Raw genomic sequence first — 24648 nt, forward strand, 5'->3', positions numbered from 1 at the left:
GGTCATCAGCCTCCAATTGGAGTACATTTTTGGTGGTTGGAAGATAGGGATTTAGTGATTTGGTGGCCAAAAGGAGACTTAATATCTACTCCCCTTATTTTTTTAATTTAAATATGAGCGCCGACTGTTATAGATAGAAATTTGATGGGGTTTTTAAGTTGGAATAGAGGTCACTTCATTATAAATGGGGGAATTCTGTAATTAATATATATATATATATATATATAATAATCATGATTAACAAGAGGATGTAGAAAAAGGGGAAATCCACAATATATAATATAGGAAAAATAATGTACATATATCTTTCCCCTATTTTTAATAGTAATGCATTTTTAGCTTTGTGATGCATATAATATACATATGTATTTAAATAGCGATATTAGATCAGATTCTGTGATTAATCAAGTTTAAAATATGATCCTAAAGCAAACATAGAAAAAGGGTATATATATCCATGCATTGACTAATTAGAGACGGAGATAGGGAGTGGGAGTTTTCCTTTTTTTTTTGATGGGTCACTCTGTATGAAGTGCCCCACTCATAAAAATGAGGAAAGACATACACTTCCAGACAGCTGATGAAGGCTCTGAACATATAAAAATATTTTTAATTTTAATAAATTCCTACTTTTTAAAAAAGATTTAATAATTGTCATCAATAATGAAGACATCCTGTTGGACCATTGCAATTCATCTTGGAGATTCCTCTTAAAACAGGAGTGCCTGCCAGAATTCTCTCTTTTCGTAACTTTTTTTTTGTCGTGGTAAGGAATTACCTAGGAAGGAGTACGTACAAGTACCTGCAGGATATACTGGAATGGCAGCACACCCATGAAGGATCCCATCTGGCATTCACACATTCTCTATTGTGCCTATTAGCACAACTGATATAGGAATGTGTGAAAATATAAGCATTTATCTTTTTCAACACCTGTACACACTCCCTGTGCTTAGATAGCACTTTCTGCTTTTTTTCCCTATTATTTCATTCCTTTCAGAATTTTAGTGATTAATCCAAACGTGCTCTTTTTGGAAAGTTTCTTCCAAAAGTTCAGCAAAAAACTTGGCGTGAACACACACTAAGGACAAACATAGCCACCATTCAGGAAAAAAAATATCAAGGTTTCCAAATGAGGTTTGTGCAGTTAAACAGCAGTGACGAGCATTAAAGACTGAAGAAAAATTATGGATCACTGGGATTTTTACCCCAATAAAAGTGGAATTGGGGAGACAAAAAGGGGCAGCAGAACACCACTGCACATGGTGCGGCGGCATCTGATGGCTGGATCAGTCATATGTGACATAACGGCATCTCTGCCTGGTATAACTGGAGACATAGTGGTCCACAGGCACTGGGTATCCCAGAGCGCAGCATTACATCAGAAGTGACACGGATAACAATGGCATCAGCAATGTGAAGGGACAACCTCATATAGGCACAGGTCAGTGCAAAGCCCCTTTAATAAGACACAATGTATAGCAATAACCCCTTATGGCAGATCAGTGCACAACCCCTTTAATAAGACACGATGGATAGCAATAACCCCTTATGGCAGATCAGTGCACAACCCCTTTAATAAGACACGATGGATAGCAATAACCACATATGGCAGATCAGTGCACAACCCCTTTAATAAGACACGATGGATAGCAATAACCCCTTATGGCAGATCAGTGCACAACCTCTTTAATAAGACACGATGGATAGCAATAACCACATATGGCAGATCAGTGCACAACCCCTTTAATAAGACACGATGGATAGCAATAACCACATATGGCAGATCAGTGCACCACCCCTTTAATAAGAAGATCTATAGTATTATGTCACACACCGCCCCTTTTCATGCCGCCTGCAGAACATATAGGACAGTCCTGTCCCGTTACTTGTCGCAGCCCGTGTCACATCTGCGCCAGATGCCAGTGAGCAGTCAGCACCGCCATATTAGAAGGCTGCCGCCCGGCGCAGACACCCCATGTGCGGCTCCGCCATCCCCCGCGTGACCGCACCGCTCCCCGGAGCTCTCCCCCGCTCTCTGCCCTGCACGCGGCTCTATAAAGGGGGAGGGGTGAGACCCTGCCACCCAAGAAGAGAAAATTCAAAACGAGTCTACTCAACCTCGTCTTGGCTTTTCCAGGCACCACCATGGAGACCGGGACACTCGCGCATGCGCCCACGAACAAAAGGCCTCCACCATTGGTCCTTTTACGGCTTCCGTAGGCTCGTGGAACGCAACCCGGACATGGAGAAACAAAGTCACCACAGAAAGCATCGCGATTACAGTGCGGTTGACTTGTGTATAGATATTTCTTATGTAAAATCTGCCCTGAGCTAAACCGGCGTGACCACATCAATAAAGCTGACACACTTTGTGGAAGGGGTACGGTGAGCCGTGTACATGTACGGTATTAGCAAGCGACATATGTAACCGTGAGAGACTAAATGACCATTACAGAGGTGAACAGTGGCCTTACGTCGGCCTGTACGCTGAGAATAGGCGGGCCGTCTATGTGAGCACTGTCACTTTAACAGCAGACCTGACGAATCGATAGCCGACGCGCTCGGTCTGCAGGCGTGCTCCGTGTAACACGTGGTTAGCCGCTCACAGCGCTCAGCCCTGCTGCACCGAGGAGACCCCACCATGGCGCAGATCCAGGCCCGGTTCTTTACTAGGAATAAGAGGTGAGTTCCCCCTTGTGCCGGCACTAGTGGTCTACCTAGCAGGGCCTGACACCCCTTGCTGCAAGCTGCTGTTCTCTCTTATCAGCCACTGCAGACTAGGGTGAGCTAGACTGTTGTATTATTATTAGTGATGTGGAGCCTGGACCATCTCTGCCCCCATAGGACAGTGACTTGTGTGTGACATTGCTTTCTCCACCATGGCATCCTCTGTGTATGATGCCAGGGAAAGCCTTGTGTGGGCGACCCCCCGCTGCCGGAGCGTGACACGGCGATCCCCCCGCTGCCGGAGCGTGACACGGCGACCCTCCCCCCGCTGCCGGAGCGTGACACGGCGACCCCCCCCCCCGCGCTGCCGGAGCGTGACACGGCGACCCCCCCCCCCTCCCGCTGCCGGAGCGTGACACGGCGACCCCCCCCCCCCTCCCGCTGCCGGAGCGTGACACGGCGACCCTCCCGCTGCCGGAGCGTGACACGGCGACCCCCCCCCCCCGCGCTGCCGGAACGTGACACGGCGACCCCCCCCCCCCCCCCCGCGCTGCCGGAACGTGACACGGCGACCCCCCCCCCCCCCCCGCGCTGCCGGAGCGTGACACGGCGACCCCCCCGCGCTGCCGGAGCGTGACACGGCGACCCCCCGCGCTGCCGGAGCGTGACACGGCGACCCCCCCGCGCTGCCGGAGCGTGACACGGCGACCCCCCCGCGCTGCCGGAGCGTGACACGGCGACCCCCCCGCGCTGCCTGCCGGAGCGTGACACGGCGACCCCCCCGCGCTGCCTGCCGGAGCGTGACACGGCGACCCCCCCCCAGCTGTCTGCCGGAGCGTGACACGGCGACCCCCCCCCAGCTGTCTGCCGGAGCGTGACACGGCGACCCCCCCCCAGCTGTCTGCCGGAGCGTGACACGGCGACCCCCCCCCAGCTGTCTGCCGGAGCGTGACACGGCGACCCCCCCCCCAGCTGTCTGCCGGAGCGTGACACGGCGACCCCCCCCCCCCCCCCCCCCGATGTCTGCCGGAGCGTGACACGGCGACCCCCCCCCCCGCTGTCTGCCGGAGCGTGACACGGCGACCCCCCCCCCCGCTGTCTGCCGGAGCGTGACACGGCGACCCCCCCCCCCCCCCCCCCCCGGCGCTGCCGGAGCGTGACACGGCGACCCCCCGGCGCTGCCGGAGCGTGACACGGCGACCCCCCGGCGCTGCCGGAGCGTGACACGGCGACCCCCCCCGCGCTGCCGGAGCGTGACACGGCGACCCCCCCCGCGCTGCCGGAGCGTGACACGGCGACCCCCCCCGCGCTGCCGGAGCGTGACACGGCGACCCCCCCCCCCCCCGCGCTGCCGGAGCGTGACACGGCGACACCCCCCCCCCCCCCCCCCCGCTGCCGGAGCGTGACACGGCGACCCCCCCCCCCCCCCGCGCTGCCGGAGCGTGACACGGCGACCCCCCCCCCGCGCTGCCGGAGCGTGACACGGTGACCCCCCCCCCCCCCCCCGCTGCCGGAGCGTGACACGGTGACCCCCCCCCCGCTGCCGGAGCGTGACACGGCGACCACTCTAGTGAGCTCCAGCGGTGGGCACTACACTCGGGCTAAATCCACACTGGACTGAATTGCTGCCGATGTTTTGCATGTGGAAATTGACTTTCACGGCGGATCCAACCCCTTTCCATGTGGCAGCTGTGGGTTTATGGTGGAGACATCTTCCTCCAGTACTTGTGCTTCTATGGACTGTGGATAGGAGTGCTGTCACCGTCGGGCCTCATTCACTGTCAATTTTTCATGTCCTTGTTCTGTCTGTGTTGCTCATGGATAGGACTCGGACCTGTTATAGTCTATGGTGCTGTTCACACTCTTCTGTAGTTTTGCAGATTGAGTTACATGCACAAAATGACAGGGACTTCACCTCTTCATGGATCCGTGTGCTGTCTGATCTTCACCGACTCGTAAATAATCTAATAGGAGAAGCTGGAGAAACATCCATCAGTTTTGTTTTTTTTTATTCAAGAAAAATTGGTGAAGCTCTGAGGGTATGTGCCCACGACGAGGAGCTGCTGCTAGAGGTTAGGTCTATAGGGAAAGGACACATGCGGACCCGCCGGAGAAATTGACATACTGTGGGTCTGAAAGACGCACCACAAGTCCGTGTCCGCGTGTGATCCGCAGACGCATAGTGGACATGGGATTTTTAGAAATCCATCCACTATGCTGTAACATCTGTCTGCTGCGGCTTTGACGCTACATAACGCAGCATTTCCTGATCATGTGCACATAGCCCGATGGTAAAAACTGATCCAAAACCGATGAAAATTGAATCTTTTTGTGTACTGGAATAATCCCTAAAACCTGTACGACTCCTTTAACAGCCTCTTCCAGTTTTCTTTTTCAATGTATTATCAGGATCTTTAGAGGCACAAGTTAAAGAAGCCATCCCTATCATCTCCTATGAAGATAACTTTTTACATAAATTTTGTCTTAATCACCTATCTCCGCCTTCTTTGGAACCCAGCGCTGTTCTGCTCCTCTTCTCAGTGACGTCACCACTCATCAGACTCTCTGGGTTACTATGTGTGAGTCTGATGTCTGTTACAATGTAAGTAATTAGAGCCTTTGCCCTGTCGCTCCATAGACTTACATTGTAAAAGCTACTTCCAGGTCATGCAGAGCACAATGTGACCCAGAGAGTCTGCAGAGCGGTGACGTCACTGAGAAGAGAAGATCGGTACTGGACACCGGAGAGAGCAGAGGTAGGCGAGTATATTAATACACTCACACTACATGCACATATACACAGGGCTGTGGAGTCGGTATAAAATGGACCGACTCCAACTCCTAAAATATATAATAAATTGGGTACAGTAGTTCAATGCAGTTTGTGGGGAATATTTTTTCATAAGAATTTGGGAAAGTTATTAAATGTCTGTCCTATTCCTGATCTAAGGGTCTAGACTTTTAGCTGAGATGAATCTGTGCTACAGAAAACTTATCACTTAGACATGAGCCATGTATGAGGGAGTCGGAGTCATGGAAATTGAGGAGTCGGAGGTTTGGCTTACTGACTCCACAGCCCTGCATATACACACAATTAGTGAAAATACACCATGAGAGGGCTTCTTTAAAGTGGTTCTCTTGGAAAATAATATGGTTAAGTCCATTAATGTCAGGTTTGTAGGGGTCCAAACCCAGAACTCAATCAGCTGTAATCAGGAGCTGTTATTCAACACATCAACACCAGCCGTATGTTGCTCCTGCTACTGTGAGCAGCCTGCCAGGCCTAAACATGCTACCATGGCCTGCTGTGTCTCCAGACTTGTCTCCCACCGAGCACATCTGGGTCATCATTGGTCCGCAACAGCAAAGGGAGCTGCCAGCAGTGGAACGTGATGATTTGCTGCCCAAGTGCATTCAGTGTAGCAGAACATTCCTCAGACAACCATTAGTAACCTCAGTGATAGCAGCCGAAGCTGTAAGTTTGAGTATTTCTGTGTGTGACGCTCATACTCCACACTAAATATAGAGATGTCTTAATTTTGTTTCCATTTTTTCATCATTTGTCATCAGTAACATGTCTCCATCCTGCGATTTCCATAACTCCACAACTTTTCCATCTTGGTGTTGAAATTTCAATGTTGAGTCCATTACTTTATCCTGCAGCCCCCTAGTATACACTCCAGTGCAGCAATCTGATAGGAAACAAGCTGTCCCACAGCGTCTTGTGTCTTTTAGTGACTGTTTTTGTTCTTTCATTCCATGTAATAAAGTCTTACATTAAATTCCATTTTCCTGCGTGTAGCCTTATTTTATGACTTAACAACTGTAATATTTTTTCAGGTATGAGATCGATGATTTTCCTTTCTCCATTCCAGCAACATCTGAAATTACAGATCTCAGTAATATCATCAACAAGGTGCTCGAAACCAAAAATGGTGAGTTCATGGGTTGGGTTACTTTATTATTTGGGATCTTAAAAGGGTGTCTTACATAAACAAAACCCAGAAAATAAAAGATAATCTTTATTAAAGGGAATCTCTCACCCCTGGCACTTATTTGACCTCTAATATGGGCATACAGGTGATAGAAATGTAAATCTATTCCTACCTGTATGCCTCATATTCGAGGTCTTATTGCTGTGAAATGTCTTTTTATTCTTTCAGGTTTCTGATGCTTGCAGGCCAGGGGATTGGAATAAATCCCCACCTCCTGTGGTGATTACAATGTTTCCCCCCTCTCCTGCACGTCACAGTGCCTGGATTTGGCCGCAGCAACTGCACATCACAGAGCACTGTGACATGCAGGGGAGGGGGGATTTCTTCAGGGCCCTCAACCTGCAAGCATCAGAAACCTGATTGAATAAAAAGACATTTCACAGCAATAAGACCTCTAATATGAGGCATACAGGTAGGTATAAATTCACATTTCTATCACCTGTATGTCCATATTAGAGGTCAGATAAGGGCCAGGGGGTGACAGATTCCCTTTAATAGTAAATAAAATTAAAACAAGTTTGTCCCAGACAAAAAAGTGGTGAATCCACTAAAAGGTATAGAGAAACAAATCAGAGGGATAAGGGTAAGGGAAACTCTCCCTAAATCAGTGTACCCTATGAGAACCCTACCTGACCGCAGATGTTGGCACCCTATAAAGCCACTCAAGATTGGTGCCCTCGCTGAACATAGTCTTAATCTGGGTAACCCTAGGGAACCCTGTACCCACAAGCCCCTTGCGTAGACAAATCCCTCATACAGTTGAAACCATAAGTTTACATACACTATATAAAAAGACACATCTGCATGTTTTTCTCAATATCTGACATGAAATCAGAATAAACCTTTCCCGTTTTAGGTCAGTTAAAATTGCGATCATTTTTTAATATTTGCCAAATGCCAGAATAATGAGAGAAAGAGAATGTTTTAAGGCTTTTATATTACTTACTGCAAAGTCAAACGTTTACATACACTAAGATTACTATGCCGTTAAACAATTCTGGACTGCCCTTATGATGATGTCATATGTTTGGAAGCTCCTGATAGTTGTTTTTTTTTTGGCAACATTAATTAGTTAATTAGAGACACACCTGTGTATGTATTTTAATGCACACCTGAAACACACTGCTTACTTGTGGAGCATCATGGGAAAGTCTAAAGAAGTCAGCCAAGATATCAGGAAGAGAACTGTGGACTTGCACAAGTCTGGTTCATCCTTGGGTACAATTTCAAGATACCTGAAGGTGCCTCGTTCATCTGTACAAACAATTATACGCAAGTACAAACACGTTGGAAATGTCCAGCCATCTTACCGCTCAGAAAGGAGATGGGTTCTGTGTATCAAAGATGAACGTGCTTTGGTCTGACATGCTTATCAACCCAAGGACAAAAGTAAAAGGCCTTGTGAAGATGGTGGAAGCTGGTAAGATTGTGTCAATAACCACAGTGAAACGAGGACTGTGTCAACATGGGCTGAAAGGCCACTGTGCCAGGAAGAAGCCATTACTCCAAAAGAAACGCAAAAAAAGCCAGATTCATGTTTGCAAATGCACACAGGAACAAAGACCTTAATTTTTGGAGACATGTCCGGTGGTCTGATGAAACTAAAATTGAACTTTTTGAGCATAATAACCATCGTTACTTTTGGAGGAGCTTGGGCGGAAATGGGTCTTCCAAATGGGCAATAACTCGACGCATACTGCCAAAATGGTAACAAAGTGGCTTAAGGATAACAAAGTCAATGTGGAGTGGCCATCACAAAGCCCTGATCTCAATCCTATTGAAAATTTATGGGCAAAGCTGAAAAGGCAGGTGCGAGCAAGGCGACATACAAACCTGGATCAGTTACACCAGTTTTGTCAGGAGGAATGGGCCCAAATTCCAACCAACTATTGGGAGAAGCTTGTGGAAGGATATCCCAAATGTTTGACCCAAGTCATTCAGTTTAAGGGTAATGGTACCAAATACTAATGAAATGTATGTAAATTTTTGACTTTGCAGTAAGTAAAAATGCCTTAAAACCACGACTGTGGAGTCAGTAAGCCAAACCTCCGACTCCTCAATTTCCGCGACTCCCTCATACATGGGTCATGTTTAAGTGATAAATTTACTGTAGCTTAGACCAGGAATAGGACAGACATTTATAGGACACTTCATAACTTTCCCAAATTCCTATGAAAAAAATATTCCCCACAAAGTGCATTGAACTACTGTACCCAATTTTATTATACATTTTAGGAGTTGGAGTCGGTCCATTTTATACCGACTCCACAGCCCTGCTTAAAACTGTGTCTCTCTCTGTGTCTCTCTGTCTCGTGCAATAGTTGCCACTAGATATAAAGTGCTGACCGTGTTTATACAAGGGACCTTATCCATATACAGGGTATCTGGCCTATACATGGCAGGCAATGGGTTAAGAGATATCACATGTGTATGAAATCCCATATGACTGTCCTTTCCTACAGTTTTGGCGAATCTGGCAATCAGAGAATAAATCAAAAGAAAAAACATATAGCTACCAATTCATCATGACCTTGATACATTTCCCCATTAAGGTTCTGGTTCATCAGGAGGTATGTAACAGGTCTGTGTGTTTTTTCTTCGATTATCCCAGAATTGTCCTTTCCTATGGTTTTAGCAATGGTCTGGTAGCCATGTGGGATTTCATACACATGTGATATCTCTTAACCCAATGCTTGCTGTGTATGGGCCAGATACCTTTTATATTGTAAATAATCTTGTAGAATTCAGAATGATATAAATGTGGTAAATAGTGGTGAGCGCAAGTGCCCCTTACTGGAGTTTGCCTAGGATGCTTGAGTGACATGTTTGTGTCCCCGCAGCCGCATGTTTTGCAGCTGTTAAAAAGCCACAAAACATGCAGAATTGCCTGCCTAACACAGGCAATCTCCCCCCTCAATGTCACCCGAGCACCCTAGGCAAACTCCAGTAACGAGCACTTGCTCTCATCATTAGTGGTAATATAAAGAGCTCACACTACGCCAGACTTGGTGAAGTACAATGTGTCTAATTCATTTCCGCTCCACATATTTTACTCTTGTTGAGGACTGGAAAAGTGTTTCTGGTGTACAAAATGCCAGCAATTTTAATGAATTGGGCCTTGTCCTGGCTCTTCCCATTTTGGTAGAGCAGATTCAAATTGGCATGAAAATACAAAGGGTCACACATTTTTTGCAAAACTTAATGTTGCACAAAAATGTTCCGAGTTTTCACAGCTTTTACTATATATATAATATATATATATATATATATATATATATATATATATATATATATATATATATATATATATATATATATATATATATATATATATATATTATAATATATAATATTTTTTTTTTAAAGCTTTTACTAAAATACATGCCTATAATTAAACTTGTATGTCTTCTAATATATAAAATGTGTAAATATACATGCATACATACTAGTTCTCTTGTCGTACTTTAACCTGCATCATATACGACACATTTGATCCCACATAAATTCATTTGTATCGACAGCTAATAGATATTTTCCCACATTGCAGATGACCACACTCGCTTGGAGTTTGACTTCCTCGTCAGGAGCCAGTTCCTGCGGCTGCCGCTTATTAAGCACATGGAAGCAGAAGGCATATCCACAGTAGGTGATTCCACTGTTCTGACGCCTATATAAAGGGATTTTCCCATTCTTATATTACTAGGATAGCCATCACTTTGGTCACGGTCTGATCGCCGTCTCCCGATGCTTAGAATTAGGGCCGCAGTGCTGGTTTAGTGCGGTGTCTCTTCACCACTTCAGGTGATAAAGGGGCTGATTTGTTATTAGCCACATATTCTGCAGTCATTGAATGAAGTCTTAGTTGATGTTTATTCCTCCATCACCAGGAATCCACTGCTGTTTTGCCCCTGGGGAAGCCTGTACGAGTTGTGATATCACACAAATAAGTCCATTCCCTTACAGACTATTACTGCGCTCATAATAAGACTACAATGTTTCAGGGGGAATATGATTTATTTATTTTTTAAATTGGGGAATGAAGCTTTGCCTGGAGAAGCCGGATGCAGGATCTGCATGACCCGTACCAGGCACTTCTCTCGTGCAGCTCATCACAAGTGCCTAATCCAACCTGAGAGATGGGGAAGAGGGAGGGAATTGACCGCCACATGCCTTGCACATAAGATGGTGGAGTAGGACCAAGTATAGCTGTGATGAACCTGATAGACGGAGCTCCATCAGTCACTATCACCATTATGGCTGACCAGTAAAAAACAATCATGTAAATGATGGGTATGACTTAAAGCTTCTGTGTGAGCCGTCTGTGCCGTGAGTCCCCATACACATTAGACTAATATCGGTCAAACCTGCCAATAGTGACTGGTTCGGCCGACGCGCTGATGGGTATGGGGGTCGGTATGGCATGTCCGATTTTTGGACTGCTGCTCCTTTTGTTGTGGAGATAAGCCGCCAGCAGAGACGTCTCTCCGTGGTTCTCTCATAGAGAACACAGGAGCGCTGGCCGAAGAAGCACTCCTGTGTATTGAGGAGCTAGCCGAGATGGCTGACAGCAGAATGATCAGCCAAAGCAGCGTTCGTCTGACAGCTGTCTACTGTGTATGGTCGTCTCTGTATGTGTTTGTTAGGTTACGTTCCCACAATGCGTATTTGGTGCTTTTTTTTTTCCAAATTCCGCAGCGTAAAAAAACTCAAGTAAACTATCTTACTTAATGGGTGCAGAAAATCTGCAACATCACAAAACTCATCATGGGAATGTAGGCTTACTGTCGTGTGAGGATTTTCCATAGAATCACACCCTGTATGGGGCGGGATCCGAAAGTCAAAACTGTTATGGTAGGTTACGTTTGATATTGAATGGGTGACTCAGAATAATAATCTTTTTATTTATATAGCGCCAACATATTCCGCAGCGCTTTACAATTCAGACAATTTACAGACATCATTATCACTGTCCCCATTGGGGCTCACAATCTAAATTCCCTAACAGTATGTTTTTGGAGTGTGGGAGGAAACTGGAGAACCCTGAGGAAACCCACGTAAACACAGGGAGAACATACAAACTCCTTGCAGATGTTGTCCTTGGTGGGATTTGAACCCAGGACCCCAGCGCTGCTAACCACTGAGCCACCCTGCTGCACTCAGAAGCTGGATAGGGCAACCTTTTGGAACAAGGACATCATTTTTTATATGCTCTGACACATGGGTCCCGGTTCATGGATTTTCTTATTTTTTGTGTCTAGTGTTTGCTTTTCCAGCCTGTATTACATTTACCCTTAATTCTGGTTTTAATTTGTGCCTTTTTAAAAGTGAGTTGTGTTCACCACCTCTGGTGCGGGATTTATGTGCTGAATATTATTTTTTCACTGTATTGGTAAATTTTGCGCAAAAAAATTAATAGTGAATTACTCAAGATAAAAAAAGACAGTTGGCCCATACAGGGAAGAATTTGCATTTACACGGAGCGGTTGTTCTGCTGTAGATATTGGATTAGGAACTGCTTCCCAATCTGCCCATCAGTTTCCAATAGTGGGAACGCTTATTGTAGCATACACCACTCCTACAGATGAATTCTGAAACATCCAGCCTCTCGTCTTCCCATATGTTATTTTAGGAAGAAGTTGTTGAAGTTGAATATGTTGAAAAGATCACGGCTCCGCAGCCTGAAGAGTGCATGCTCCACGACGACTGGGTCAGCTCCATAGCGGGAAGTGAAGAGTGGTACGTCGGACAGCATTTTGGCTGAGGGTTGTACCCCCTGCGGTGTGGTCATAATTGGGAATCTCTTTCCTTTATTTTGTGCTTTAGGATTTTAACTGGTTCTTATGACAAAACATGTAGAATTTGGTCAGTGGAAGGGAAGCCACTAATGACCATTGCCGGCCATACTGAAGTTGTCAAAGATGTTGCCTGGATAAAGAAAGGTAAGTTTTTAGATATGCAATTGAGCTCTTTCCTTTAAGGGGTTTTCCCACGAACAAAAGTTGATTTTAATCAATAGATCTTGGAATATTGATAACTTCCACAATTGAATGTATTTAAATAAAATGTTGCCACATGACTTAGGATAAGAAGACAAGCCGGGCTCTCCATTTGCAGACATGCGTTTCCCCTCATCAGTGCAAAAAAGAAGGTCTGATTTGGCTGATTGAGGGTCCTCTGACTGGGTGTTTAACCCCTTTTATTACATGTGCCATAATAGTACAACACGCGTCATGCCCCATGTTTGGTGCGGGCTTCGGCGCTGAGCCCATACCTTTCCGGGCACATGTCAGCTGATCTATACAGCTGACATGTGCCCACAACAGCTGCAGGGGGAATCGCGGTCCACCTGCGGCTGTCAACTAGTTAAATGCCGCTGTCAATCTCTGACAGCAGCATTTAACTTGCACTTACCGGAAGCACGTTGTTGGCTCCGCCCATCAGCGACCCTGTCACATGATTGCGGGTCCCCATGGGTTGGCATGACAACTTGGGGCCTGCGGTTGTCATTGCCAGATTGCTATGAGCGCCACCCAGCGGTCGGCTCTCATAGCAAGTAAGCATTTCTGCTCCACACAGGCGATCTGATGATCACGTCTGAACGCCTCTGCTACATAGAGAAGTGCTGCTTCCAGTCTCCCATGGAAACTATTGAAGCATGCAAAATGTAAAAAAAAAAAAACATGCACATATTTGGTATCGCCACGTTCAGAATCGCCCGATCTATCAATATAAAAAAGAATTAATCCGATCGGTAAACGGCGTAACGAGAAAAAAATTAAAAATGCCAGAACTAAGTTTTTATTGGTCGTTGGAACATTGTAATAACGGGCGATCAAAACATCGGATTTACCACAAAAATAATACCTCAACCGACCCTAGATCCCGAAAAATGGAGACGCTATGGGTCTCTGAAAATGAAGCCATTTTTTTTTTTCACCACTTAAATGAAAAAGAACCTATACATATTTGGTATCTGCAAACTCGTAATGACCTGGGGAATAATAATGGGCGGTCAGTTTTAGCATTTAATGAACATGGTAAAAAAAAAAAAAAAAAACACTTTGGCATTGCACTTTTTTTGCAATTTCACTGCACTTTGAATTTTTTTTTGCCCGTTTTCCGGTACACAATATGTTAAAACCAATGGTGTTGTTCAAAAGTACAACTTGTCCCGCAAAAAATAAGCCTTCACGTGGCCATATTGATCGAAAAATAAAAAAGTTATGGCTCTGGGAAAAGGGGAGCAAAAAAACGGAAAATGGCCGGATCATGAAGGGGTTAAGGAAGAACTTTTGTTTTTATGTAGAGCGCGAAGTTGCATAAGGAGACTTGTAGGTCCATGCAGTGCTGCTCTGTGAATTCAAATATGCAAATAGCCTCTTCAGAAAGGCATCTATATTCTCTTTTAGGACTGCTACATTCAGTAGGTGGCACTAGAGTTCCTGTACTCTTCCTCTCTCGAGGCAATTTGCATATTTAACTTTCCAGAGTAGCATTGCATGGCCTATAAGTCTCCTTACACAGACTTGGCACTCTCCACAATGAGAAACATTACCCCTTAGACTCTAATATCTACAGCACCCCAAGTTCAGGATATTAAGTAGAAGTCACTGGTCACCCAACAATCTTCAGCCTATTCTTCTAAACCTCTAAAATTGAGAAAAGTCCTTTAAATGTAGGTTTAAAGTCATGACGTCTTCTCTCTAGACAGCCTGTCGTGTTTGTTGCTGAGTGCATCTATGGACCAGACGGTTCTTCTCTGGGAGTGGAACGCGGAGAGGAATAAAGTGAAGGCTCTCCATTGTTGTAGAGGACATGCCGGCAGCGTGGATTCCATAGCTGTGGATGGATCAGGCAGTAAAGTATGTGGCTATATTTGTAGCTGAATAATTGCTGAATTCTTATTTCCACTATGCTCTGACTTCCCTTCATAACCTGCATGTCTTGTCATTAGTTTTGCAGTGGATCGTGGGACAAGATGCTGAAGATCTGGTCTGCAGGTAAGTAATAATTGCTGGAGATCTCCTTTACTATAGAGCTTTTCTCATTCAATAAGGCTCCACAGAGAGAGCTGAATCGTAGCTGGTGTTGGTGAATAAAGGATACTTACTTTTTCACTATTTTGGATGCACTGCCTCCTTTTTTGCGTTTTTATATCTTTGATGGGAAGCTTTGCCTGTTTTCTTGGGAGATTTTCACCCCTTTAGGCTCCGCTGCTGTTTTAAAAAAGGGTTATTCCCCATCAATAAAAGTTGTCACCTTTCGAAAGTGTAGATGATAACTTGCTGGTCGGTGTGGCCCCTACTGATCTGGAGAATGAGGCTGTGCAATCTCCCATCAGACTGCGCAGCCATTACGCTATTCTCTATGGGCCTGCCGCATATAGCGGAGCACAGCACGCAGCTTTTTCCTGTGGTGCTATGAGGAATGAATGGAGCGGTGGTGTGTCTACCCGGTCACTGCTTCATTCCAACAGGTCATTTCAGAACCTTGATCAGTGGGGATCCCAGTGTTTGGGCTTTCCTCTATCCACAAGTTATCAGAATTCTTCAGACGGGTGATCATCTTTATTTTGGGAATAGCCCTTGAAGTGAACAGCATTTATAAGAGCCTGTAAATGTAATGTCTACAATAACAGAAAAGTCGCACATTCAGGACTTTTTTTCCCATGATTGATGAGGAAGCAGGGGAGTGCCACCATTACAGTCTGCATGTTAGGGGGCTGAAATCTGCAAAGAAGCCCTGTCCATACCTTCATGGCCAGAAGATGTCTGAAGCGTCTGTTATATTGTAGTGCCCACAGACGAAGAAGAGGAAGCTGAGGAGAAGGGAAGCCGTCCAAGGAAGAAGCAGAAAACTGAGCAGCTTGGATTAACAAGGGTAAGTGTATAAGACAACCAGATTTGGCATTAGGAAGAGATTTTTGGGCAATGATGAGGCTTTTGCAGAGAGTAACTGGGTGGGTGCACACGTAATTGTCCTGCGAGGCTGTGCTAGGTAATGTATCTCAGTGACAGCTGCTGGCAGTGTATTGTGCACTGTGTGTGTCCTGGGGCCGGCACAAGGCTCTTATAGCTCCAATCAGAAAAGCCTGTCCGTTCCAATGTCGGAGTTTCCATGTAGTGCTTGCTAAGAGCGGGTTGATGGGCATCACAAATGAAGGCTTGTCACTGAGGATGTCATGTCTTTTCCTAGACACCACTTGTTACTCTCTCCGGACACAATGAGGCCATTTCATCGGTACTGTGGTCTGATGCGGATGAAGTTTGCAGCGCATCATGGGATCACACGATCAGATTGTGGGACATTGAAGCAGGCGAGGCCAAAACCACACTGGTAAGAACTGCATAGCACAAGGGTGTGAGTCTAATTTATATTAAAGGGGTTGTCCGCTATTTGTACACCACCTTCTTAAACGCTATAGTTCCCTGGGTAAGATAAAAATACCTTATACTCCGACATTGCTGGTGAGGGAGTTGATTTAAGTTTGTTTTGTTTTTTTGTTATTTTTATGTTATTCCGGCAACTACAGCATTTAAAGGAGGGGTTATCCGGCCTTAGGGTACAAGTCTGCAGTCATTCTCTGTGACTGCAGACTTGTAAATCCTCACATTGCGTGTTGTCAGGATTAATTGGTGCCGGCAGCGAGCGTGTGACCGCAAGTAAGTGATTTGCATACGTGCGGTCATGTAAACACTAGACTTGTGAATTGAGCAAGGCTGGGCACGTCTAGTCGGAATGTAACCAGAAGTATTCAAATCACACATTTGCGGTCACATGACAGCCCGCTCACAGCGCACACTGTAGGCGCAATGTGAGGATTCACAAGTCTGCAGTCACTTAGAGTGACTTCAGACTTGTACTCCAAGGTTGGACAGCCCTTTTAAGAAGGGATTGTCCAAGGGGTGGAGAACCTCTTTAAAAATATATCATTCTCTTTGTATAAAAGCTGTCACATCGTTGTGTGAAATAATACTCCATATATACACACTGCACACTGTCCTGCTAATATGGACATACAGGAGAGAGGCACTTCTCACTACAAGGGCTGTGTATAGGCAAAAATGAGGCTGCAGAGTTTGGGTCAGGAGACCTGGAGCTGGTCCATGCGTTGTGTTCTGTAGTCAGACCTCGAAGCACAGATGTGTGAATCCAGCTGAAGGAAAGGGAATTAAGACATTAACCCCTTAAAGATGCAGCCAATTTTAGTTTTCCTGTTTTATCATCTATTATCTTTTTCAAAGAGCTATAACTTTTTTTGTTTGTTTCAGTCGACATAGCCGTATGAGGGCTTTTTTTTTTTTTTTTATGCAGGACAAGTTTTAGTATTGAAAGACATCATTCACTTTAACATGTAGTGTATGGAAAAAAAAACCAAGTGAGGTCAAATGGTGAAATAAAAAAGCTCTAAACTGCCTTTTTTTTTTTCTTACAAATTTATTGGCTTAAAATTTATTCTGAACTTTCTAAAAAAAAAAAAAAAAAAATGGGATTGTTAAAATATTTCACGACCCATATTTTTTTTTTCTATCTAACAAGCTTTGTGTGGACTCGTTTGTGGATCCCAAATTGTAGTTTTTAATGGAACCATTTTGGAGTACATGTTACATTTTGATCTCTGAGAGGAGATCTGTAAATAAAATCACATATATATGTATCTCTGTCCCTCAATGGGATCTTGTATCTGCAGTGATTTGTTCTGTACACTGAAGTGCTACAGTATCGGAACCTTTTGATCAAATCACAGGCGGAGCAATGGGTTCCCAGCCTATAATCATGCAGCTTTAACCCCACTGTCCATGATTAATCACAGCATTTAAGGGGTTAAAGGTTTTTGCCACTTAATCAAAGAGCATCTTAATGTAGAGACAGAGACCCTGATTCCAGTGTTGTCATTTATAGGGCTGCTTGCTGTAGTTTTGACAGTTTAATCAGCTGGAGATTATCACATGGGGACTAGTAAACTTGCTGCCAGATAGGCCTCTAAATTAATGGGCTCTGTATAACCCAGCCCCCACTACGGATTGGGTGCTTATTGTGTACTTAAAATGCTGGCGATCAGTGTTGTGGGCGGGATTATACAGGGTTCAGCACTCAGAACTGCTAGATCTGCAGCAAAGAAAACTGTGATTTTATCAAAACTGCAACAAGCCGCTCAATAAGTGACACATTGCAGGAATCAGGGCTTCTGCCCCTGTATGATGCTGCTCTCTAATAAGGGAGCATAAACCTGATGACAGATTCCCTTTGACAGCGGCGATTGCAGTCTTAGTGCTGCTGGAGTCTGTATTTGTAGGAGCTCCCTAAGTGATTCTGAGGGGTTTTTTTCTTTTCCTCTAGAGATTCTCCTCAGTGAAATGAAACTGATTATATATATATATATATATATATATATATATATATATATATATATATATATATATATATATATCTCAATGTTATATTATGCAATGAAATCAAGTGTTAATACTTCTCTTACCTTCTAGACTGGAAGCAAGGTATTCAACTGTATCTCTTACTCGCCACTGTGCAGACGACTGGCATCTGGTAGTACGGATAGACATGTCCGTTTATGGGATCCAAGATCTAAAGGTTGGTTCTCATTCCAGTCATTTTTTTTTTGTTTATTTATTTTACTATATAGCGCCATCCTATTCCTCAGCGCTTTACAGATATTATCGGCACTGTCCCCATCGGGGCTCACAATCTACATTCCCTATCAGTATGTCTTTGGAGTGTGGGAGGAAACCGGAGAACCCAGAGGAAACCCACACAAACACGGGGAGAACATACAAACTCCTTGCAGATGTTGTCCTTGATGGATTTGAACCCAGGACCCCAGTGCTGCAAATCTGCAGTTCTAACCACTGAGCCACCATGCTGTCCACTGACCTTGTCAGGACTATTTTATCAGTCCTACTAGTAATGTAGCTGTATAGGTCTGGTATGACAATACAAATGATACCTAAATTGTAGTTATCCAGTATGTCAGTGCTGATAAATAAAGCTTTAATCTCTCATGTAATGTAGCCTGAAAGTGCAGTGTGGGTGTGTCAGTGCACTGCGTAAACACGCCCACAATGTTCTTCCAGGCCAATTATAATGTGGCTTCATAGCTTGATCTCAGTGCTGGCACTCTGGATTACTATAACGTAGGTATTTGTTATTATTGTACAAGAACAAACACACCCATAGCACAGATTAGAGTAAGACTCATCCAGACCAGTTCTCTTTAAATATTAATACTGATATTTTTTACGAGTCAGGAGTAGTAAAGCTTACTCAGTCATTGAATGGTCAAGTAGGGGAAGGCTTTAGGTAAATAGCTGCAGTTTATTTATAAAGGGTTTTCCTCCTCAGATGGCAATCATTTGTAATGAGTCTGGTCATTGCCCCAGGTGGTTGGGATCAATCATTTGTTATACACCATGCAGGGCTATTGAAATCCCAAACTGTATAAAAGTCTGAACTTGGACACTCCCTTTAATTCCAGTACTGATCACTTCCCGTAGAAAATCTGTAGTGTCTTCCCATTCTCTCCATTCACGCACAGACTTTAAGGGGTTTTTCACTTTTAGAAAATTGGACCCAAAACGATTCTAGTAATATAAAATACTAAAGACTGTTCTCACCCCACTCCAGCGCCGGCTCTAAACCATTGCTCCGATCTTTGTTTTAGCTGTAGGTGTGATGTCACGTTAACTGTTCACATCAATGCTGCAGCCAATCGCTGAGCTCCGTGATGGGCTGCAGCAGTGCTGTGCACTGTCGAGGTGATGGGATGTCACTTCTACCGCCAAAACATCGAGGCCCAAGCAGTGGCCGAGGGCGAGGACTTCTCTGACTTTAATGTTTTTGCGTTATTGGAATCGTTTGGGGTACACTTTTCTAAAAATTGAACCCCCCCCCTTTTTAATTCTGAACTAATATTAAGTTATTAGAGAATTCATGAATTTTGCCTCCCTCTACAGATGGCTCCCTGGTCCTGCTGTCCCTCACCTCTCACACAGGCTGGGTGACAGCCGTGAAATGGTCGCTGACCAACGAGCAGCAGCTCGTCTCCGGGTCCCTGGATAAGGTTGTGAAGCTCTGGGACACCAGGAGGTAGTAGTCCACATATTCTAGCCGTGCGCTTTACTGATGATTGTGGATATATCCTTCCTACCTTGGTATTTAGCGCCACCCTTTTTCTGCTCATTTCCGCAGTTGTAAGGCTCCGCTTTATGATCTTGCTGCACACGGAGATAAAGTGTTAAGCGTGGACTGGACAGAACATGGGGTAAGAGCCATGAGGCTGCTCGTCTTTGTCTTATTACAGTATGTGCACATGTTGAGTATTTACAGAAGATTTTTCTGCACCAAAATAAGTGTTGGCAGGAAAAATGCTGCATAAAATAAGCTCATTTTACAAACCTTTTTGGTGCATTTTTACTTGCATTTGAATGGATGAAAAATGCTGCGAAAACACAAAGAAATCACATGCTGCAGAATTGAGAAAAACGCTTTGATGGAAAGTAAAAAATAAGCAGCATGTGCAGGAGATTCCATAAATGTCATTCCCTTTGCTGGTACTGTTAAAGATTGCGGTTTTTGTTACCACTTTAAAGACGTGCTGCAAAAATGCAGTGTGTGAACAAGCTCTTGTAGTGTTTAGGATATATTAGAAGCCTGGTTATAGCAGCTTCTGGATATGATGTTTTCAGTTCTCTGATACAGATCTGGAGTATATATTATTAATCTGAGCATTGTGCTGATCCTCCTGGGAATAAATTGACAGCTTGGCCTTACCATTTTCTTGCCTGACACTGCCCAGTGACTGCTGAGTGGGTGCCACCATTTCCCTTGTCAGAAGTATGGTAAAACAATTCATTAATTTCTGTGAAACTCGGTCTTTTCCTGTAATGGGCACTAGTAGTGACTGTACTGAACGGAGGGGGAATCATATTTGCGGTCAGTATCCGCCGTGTAGCATCTTTCAGGGGTTTTCTCTTATAGCCCCTTACCAAAAGGAAAGAATTTCACTTTTATGTCCCACTTCAAACTGAATAACTTTCTTTTTTTGCTTTCTCCAGCTGATCCTCAGTGGAGGTGCAGACAACAAGCTGTATTCCTACAGATACACCGCTCCACCTTCCGATGCCGGCGCCTGAACTGCATCATGGACTGACCAGATTTTTATCGCTGAGGATGACTCTGCTCTATATGAAGCTGTCTGGAGAACTGGGCATCTTTTAATACTATAGTATATTTGTAAAAACTATAAATGAGGACTGGATGTTGCAGTTTTCTGAATTAAGGAACAGTTTTGTTTTTTTGTTTTTGTTTTTATGGGAAAACGAACGCAGAGTTGACTTGTCACCATCTCTCATCTGTATGGTCTACAAACAGATATGACTGCACCTCGTCTCCAGTAGTCATACATGGAAATGGCAGATATAAAGGAGATGACCTGTGCAATACTCCTCTTTTTTTTTTTTTTTTTTTTTTTATAATGGTTGTGCATTAAACCATCATTCTTTCTAATGATTGTAGACTCGGTGCTTTTAAAGGGTTACTCACATCGTGGGTTAGGATGTGCCCTAGCTTTATAACTGGTGAGGGTGTGACGGCTGGGGTGCCATTTGCCCTGAGACATTAGGGGCCACAGTGTTGCGGGTTACCCTCTACAATTAAGTTTTGTCGACACTTTTATTGTCTATCAACTGTGGAGAAAAAACAGGTAAGTGCTATGGCCCCTTTTTATTTTCAGGGTAGGTGGAGCTTCTAGACGCGTCAGACAACCGCCGTAGACAAGCAGTTGTGATTTAGTATTTATAAAAGTATTAGGCATTTATTCAGGATTTATTCAATCTGTTTTTTTTTCTATTCCTGCATGACTTTTAATGAGATGGAGAAAACCCCTTTAATCTCATTATATTAGTAGTCTTTATTAAACCTTCGTCCACCTAATATTACAGCATTTCCTTATTGAAGAAAAGAGGAGAACATATGAGTATTGCGGCAGTAAAAGCATCATTTTATTAAATACAAATTACATGATAAAATCTACCAATAACTTCATATAAATAGGATGGGAGCTATAAAGTGCAGGGGTGCCTAGCAGACCAGGGACACACAACCTGAGGTTTCAGAGATGTGTGGCAATCATTATAAATCAGTGAGGTTGTTACTGGTGCAGCGTCACTGGCAGGAGAATTTCCTGAAGTTGGAAAGGTCCAAATGGACCAGGGCATATGGAAGATTCCGTTCCTTATTCTACTACTCCCAGCGCTGCCACTCACCTAAATGGTTCAAAATGTAAAGCCCTCTGATCCAGAAGGATCCCTGGTGTGCAGGTGGTGGTTGAACAGACGCGCCTCAGAAGGCAGACGAAACGCGCGTCGAGGCGCGTCTGTTCAACCACCACCTGCACACCAGGGATCCTTCTGGATCAGAGGGCTTTACATTTTGAACCATTTAGGTGAGTGGCAGCGCTGGGAGTAGTAGAATAAGGAACGGAATCTTCCATATGCCCTGGTCCATTTGGACCTTTCCAACTTCAGGAAATTCTCCTGCCAGTGACGCTGCACCAGTAACAACCTCACTGATTTATAATGATTGCCACACATCTCTGAAACCTCAGGTTGTGTGTCCCTGGTCTGCTAGGTACCCTGCACTTTATAGCTCCCATCCTATTTATATGAAGTTATTGGTATATGTTATCATGTAATTTGTATTTAATAAAATGATGCTTTTACTGCCGCAATACTCAAATATTCTCCTCTTTTCTTCTATATTATGTTTGAGTAGGCTACAACCAACCCATGTCCTGGCATTCCTAACCAGGTATCATAGATAGGTGGGCCCTTTTTTGTTCAAGCATTTCCTTATTGCAAGAATGAAATTAGAAATGTTGTGATCTCGTCGGCATTCTAGATTTCGGCCGGACATCATAACAATGCGTTGTGATGAGCAATTTTATTTATCACGTGGTCAAAGCATTTATATTTTACAAAATTCCAATAAGACAAAACTACTGGTGTGGGGATCCACAATTACTTCAGTATGTGCTACAGTGAAAAAAGTGTTGAACTAAAGCACAATTTTTCTCAATATTCCACATTTTGCAGCAATTCAGTCCTTAAGGCCCAGGTCTGAGAACCAGCATCGTTTGAAGCACATTCTGCTTTGTATGAGGAATGAGTATATAATACGACATTTATAAATTATTTGTATTGTCTACATATTGCCAAAGCAAGGTTTTGAATAAAAAAAAGTCTTTCCTATATAATTTCCCTTCCTTTATGATCCACTCCTGACCTTGACCCTAATGGAAACTGATAGCATTTGTGGACCCTTCAATAACCAGGTCCCTCCAGTTCTTGACATTTGTGAATGTCTTGGCCGTCTGACTTATGCCATATCCAGTACACCCTACCACTGAGCTTTGTTCTCATCCTGTGCTTTTGTGCAGCTGAAAAATGTGAAGATTATCCCTTGCTATACCTTGATTGCTTTTTTTTTCTAGAGAAGCAGGTGTGGAAAAATTTCCTAGAAATAAATGTTTAACAAAAAGGAAGTAATGTTTCGGGGAAGACCTAACAAATCCTGTACATACAAGTGCAACTTTACACAGCAGCAAATCAGAGAATGAAGTTCAGCAAATTGTGCCCGGCCTTCTCCCCATCAGCTTTTTCAGTAACGAGGCCTCTTAGAAATGTCCGAAAACCAGGGTTTGCGTACAGACTGAGATGTCCTGACAGGCTGCTAGTTTCTTGACCCCAAGTGAACAGCCTCATATATGCCTAGAAGGCCTCATTTAGACCTTTTTAGTTTTTCTTAAACAAGTTCTATCCGTGGTCTTCACATGTCTATGCATGTTTATCGACTAAGTGGTCCGCACAAAATCAGATCAAACTTACTAACTGCAAGTCTAAGCGGCAATGAAACAAAGTGGACAGCCCTCGGATACTATCCATGTGCTGTTTATTATTAGAAGCTTGCAAAACGATCATTTTTTATTTCTTTTTTTCATTCTCTGAGAAAAACAAATGATGCTGATGGTAAAAACTTGACACTCAGATTAAAAAAAATACTGATGGCATTCGGAATGTCTTTTTGAGGGGGAAAGGGGTGGGGAGGGAGGATTTACTCACAAAATTCTAAGCCTTTAGGCTGAGTTCAGTTCAGATTTGTGCCCCTTTGGGATATCACAGTCTACACTGTGTGCAGAATTATTAGGCAAATGAGTATTTTGATCACATGATACTTTTTATACATGTTGTCCTACTCCAAGCTGCATAGGCTTGAGAGCCAACTACCAATTAAGTAAATCTGGTGATGTGCATCTCTGTAATGAGGAGGGGTGTTGACTAATGACATCAAAACCTTATATAAGGTGTGCTTAATTATTAGGCAACTTCCTTTCCTTTGGCAAAATGGGTCAGAAGAGAGATTTGACGGGCTCTGAAAAGTCCAAAATTGTGAGATGTCTTGCAGAGGGATGCAGCAGTCTTGAAATTTCCAAACTTTTGAAGCGTGATCACCGAACAATCAAGCGTTTCATGGCAAATAGCAACAGGGTCGCAAGAAGCGTGTTGGCCAAAAAAGGTGCAAAATAACTGCCCATGAATTGAGGAAAATCAAGCGTGAAGCTGCCAAGATGCCATTCGCCACCATTTTTGCCATATTTCAGAGCTGCAACGCTACTGGAGTATCAAAAAGCACAAGGTGTGCGATACTCAGGGACATGGCCAAGGTAAGGAAGGCTGAAAAACGACCACCTTTGAACAAGAAACATAAGATAAAACGTCAAGAATAGGCCAAGAAATATCTTAAGACTGATTTTTCATAGGTTTTATGGACTGATGAAATGAGAGTGACTCTTGATGGGCCAGAGGCTGGATCAGTAAAGGGCAGAGAGCTCCACTCCGACTCAGACGCCAGCAAGGTGGAGGTGGGGTACTGGTATGGGCTGGTATCATCAAAGATGAACTTGTGTGAC

General features: G+C 44.2%; 2 protein-coding genes across 2 annotated transcripts in view; one reads left to right on the forward strand and one right to left on the reverse strand.

The window, feature by feature from the left end:
- Positions 1–2238, reverse strand: part of CARF (calcium responsive transcription factor) — a 63233-nt gene extending 60995 nt beyond the window's left edge. The window contains exon 1 of the mRNA XM_073646444.1: positions 2122–2238. Within this exon, the coding sequence (XP_073502545.1) occupies positions 2122–2200 (79 nt within the window). The 5' untranslated portion in view covers positions 2201–2238. The remainder of the gene's footprint in view (positions 1–2121) is intronic.
- Positions 2239–2518: 280 nt separating this feature from the next.
- Positions 2519–21681, forward strand: WDR12 (WD repeat domain 12). Its single transcript, XM_073646445.1, has 13 exons — positions 2519–2685; positions 6511–6605; positions 10213–10307; positions 12295–12401; positions 12489–12604; positions 14373–14527; positions 14620–14665; positions 15460–15545; positions 15861–16001; positions 18152–18257; positions 19637–19769; positions 19872–19944; positions 20738–21681. Exons 1-13 carry the CDS (start codon positions 2645–2647, stop codon positions 20813–20815), a joined length of 1272 nt encoding a protein of 423 aa, XP_073502546.1. The 5' UTR covers positions 2519–2644; the 3' UTR covers positions 20816–21681.
- The last annotated feature ends 2967 nt before the right edge of the window (positions 21682–24648 follow it).

The sequence above is a fragment of the Phyllobates terribilis genome, unplaced genomic scaffold (assembly GCF_046119375.1).
Source record: "Phyllobates terribilis strain yellow unplaced genomic scaffold, ASM4611937v1 Scaffold_9__5_contigs__length_417890890, whole genome shotgun sequence".
In the NCBI taxonomy this organism is placed as follows: domain Eukaryota; kingdom Metazoa; phylum Chordata; class Amphibia; order Anura; family Dendrobatidae; genus Phyllobates; species Phyllobates terribilis.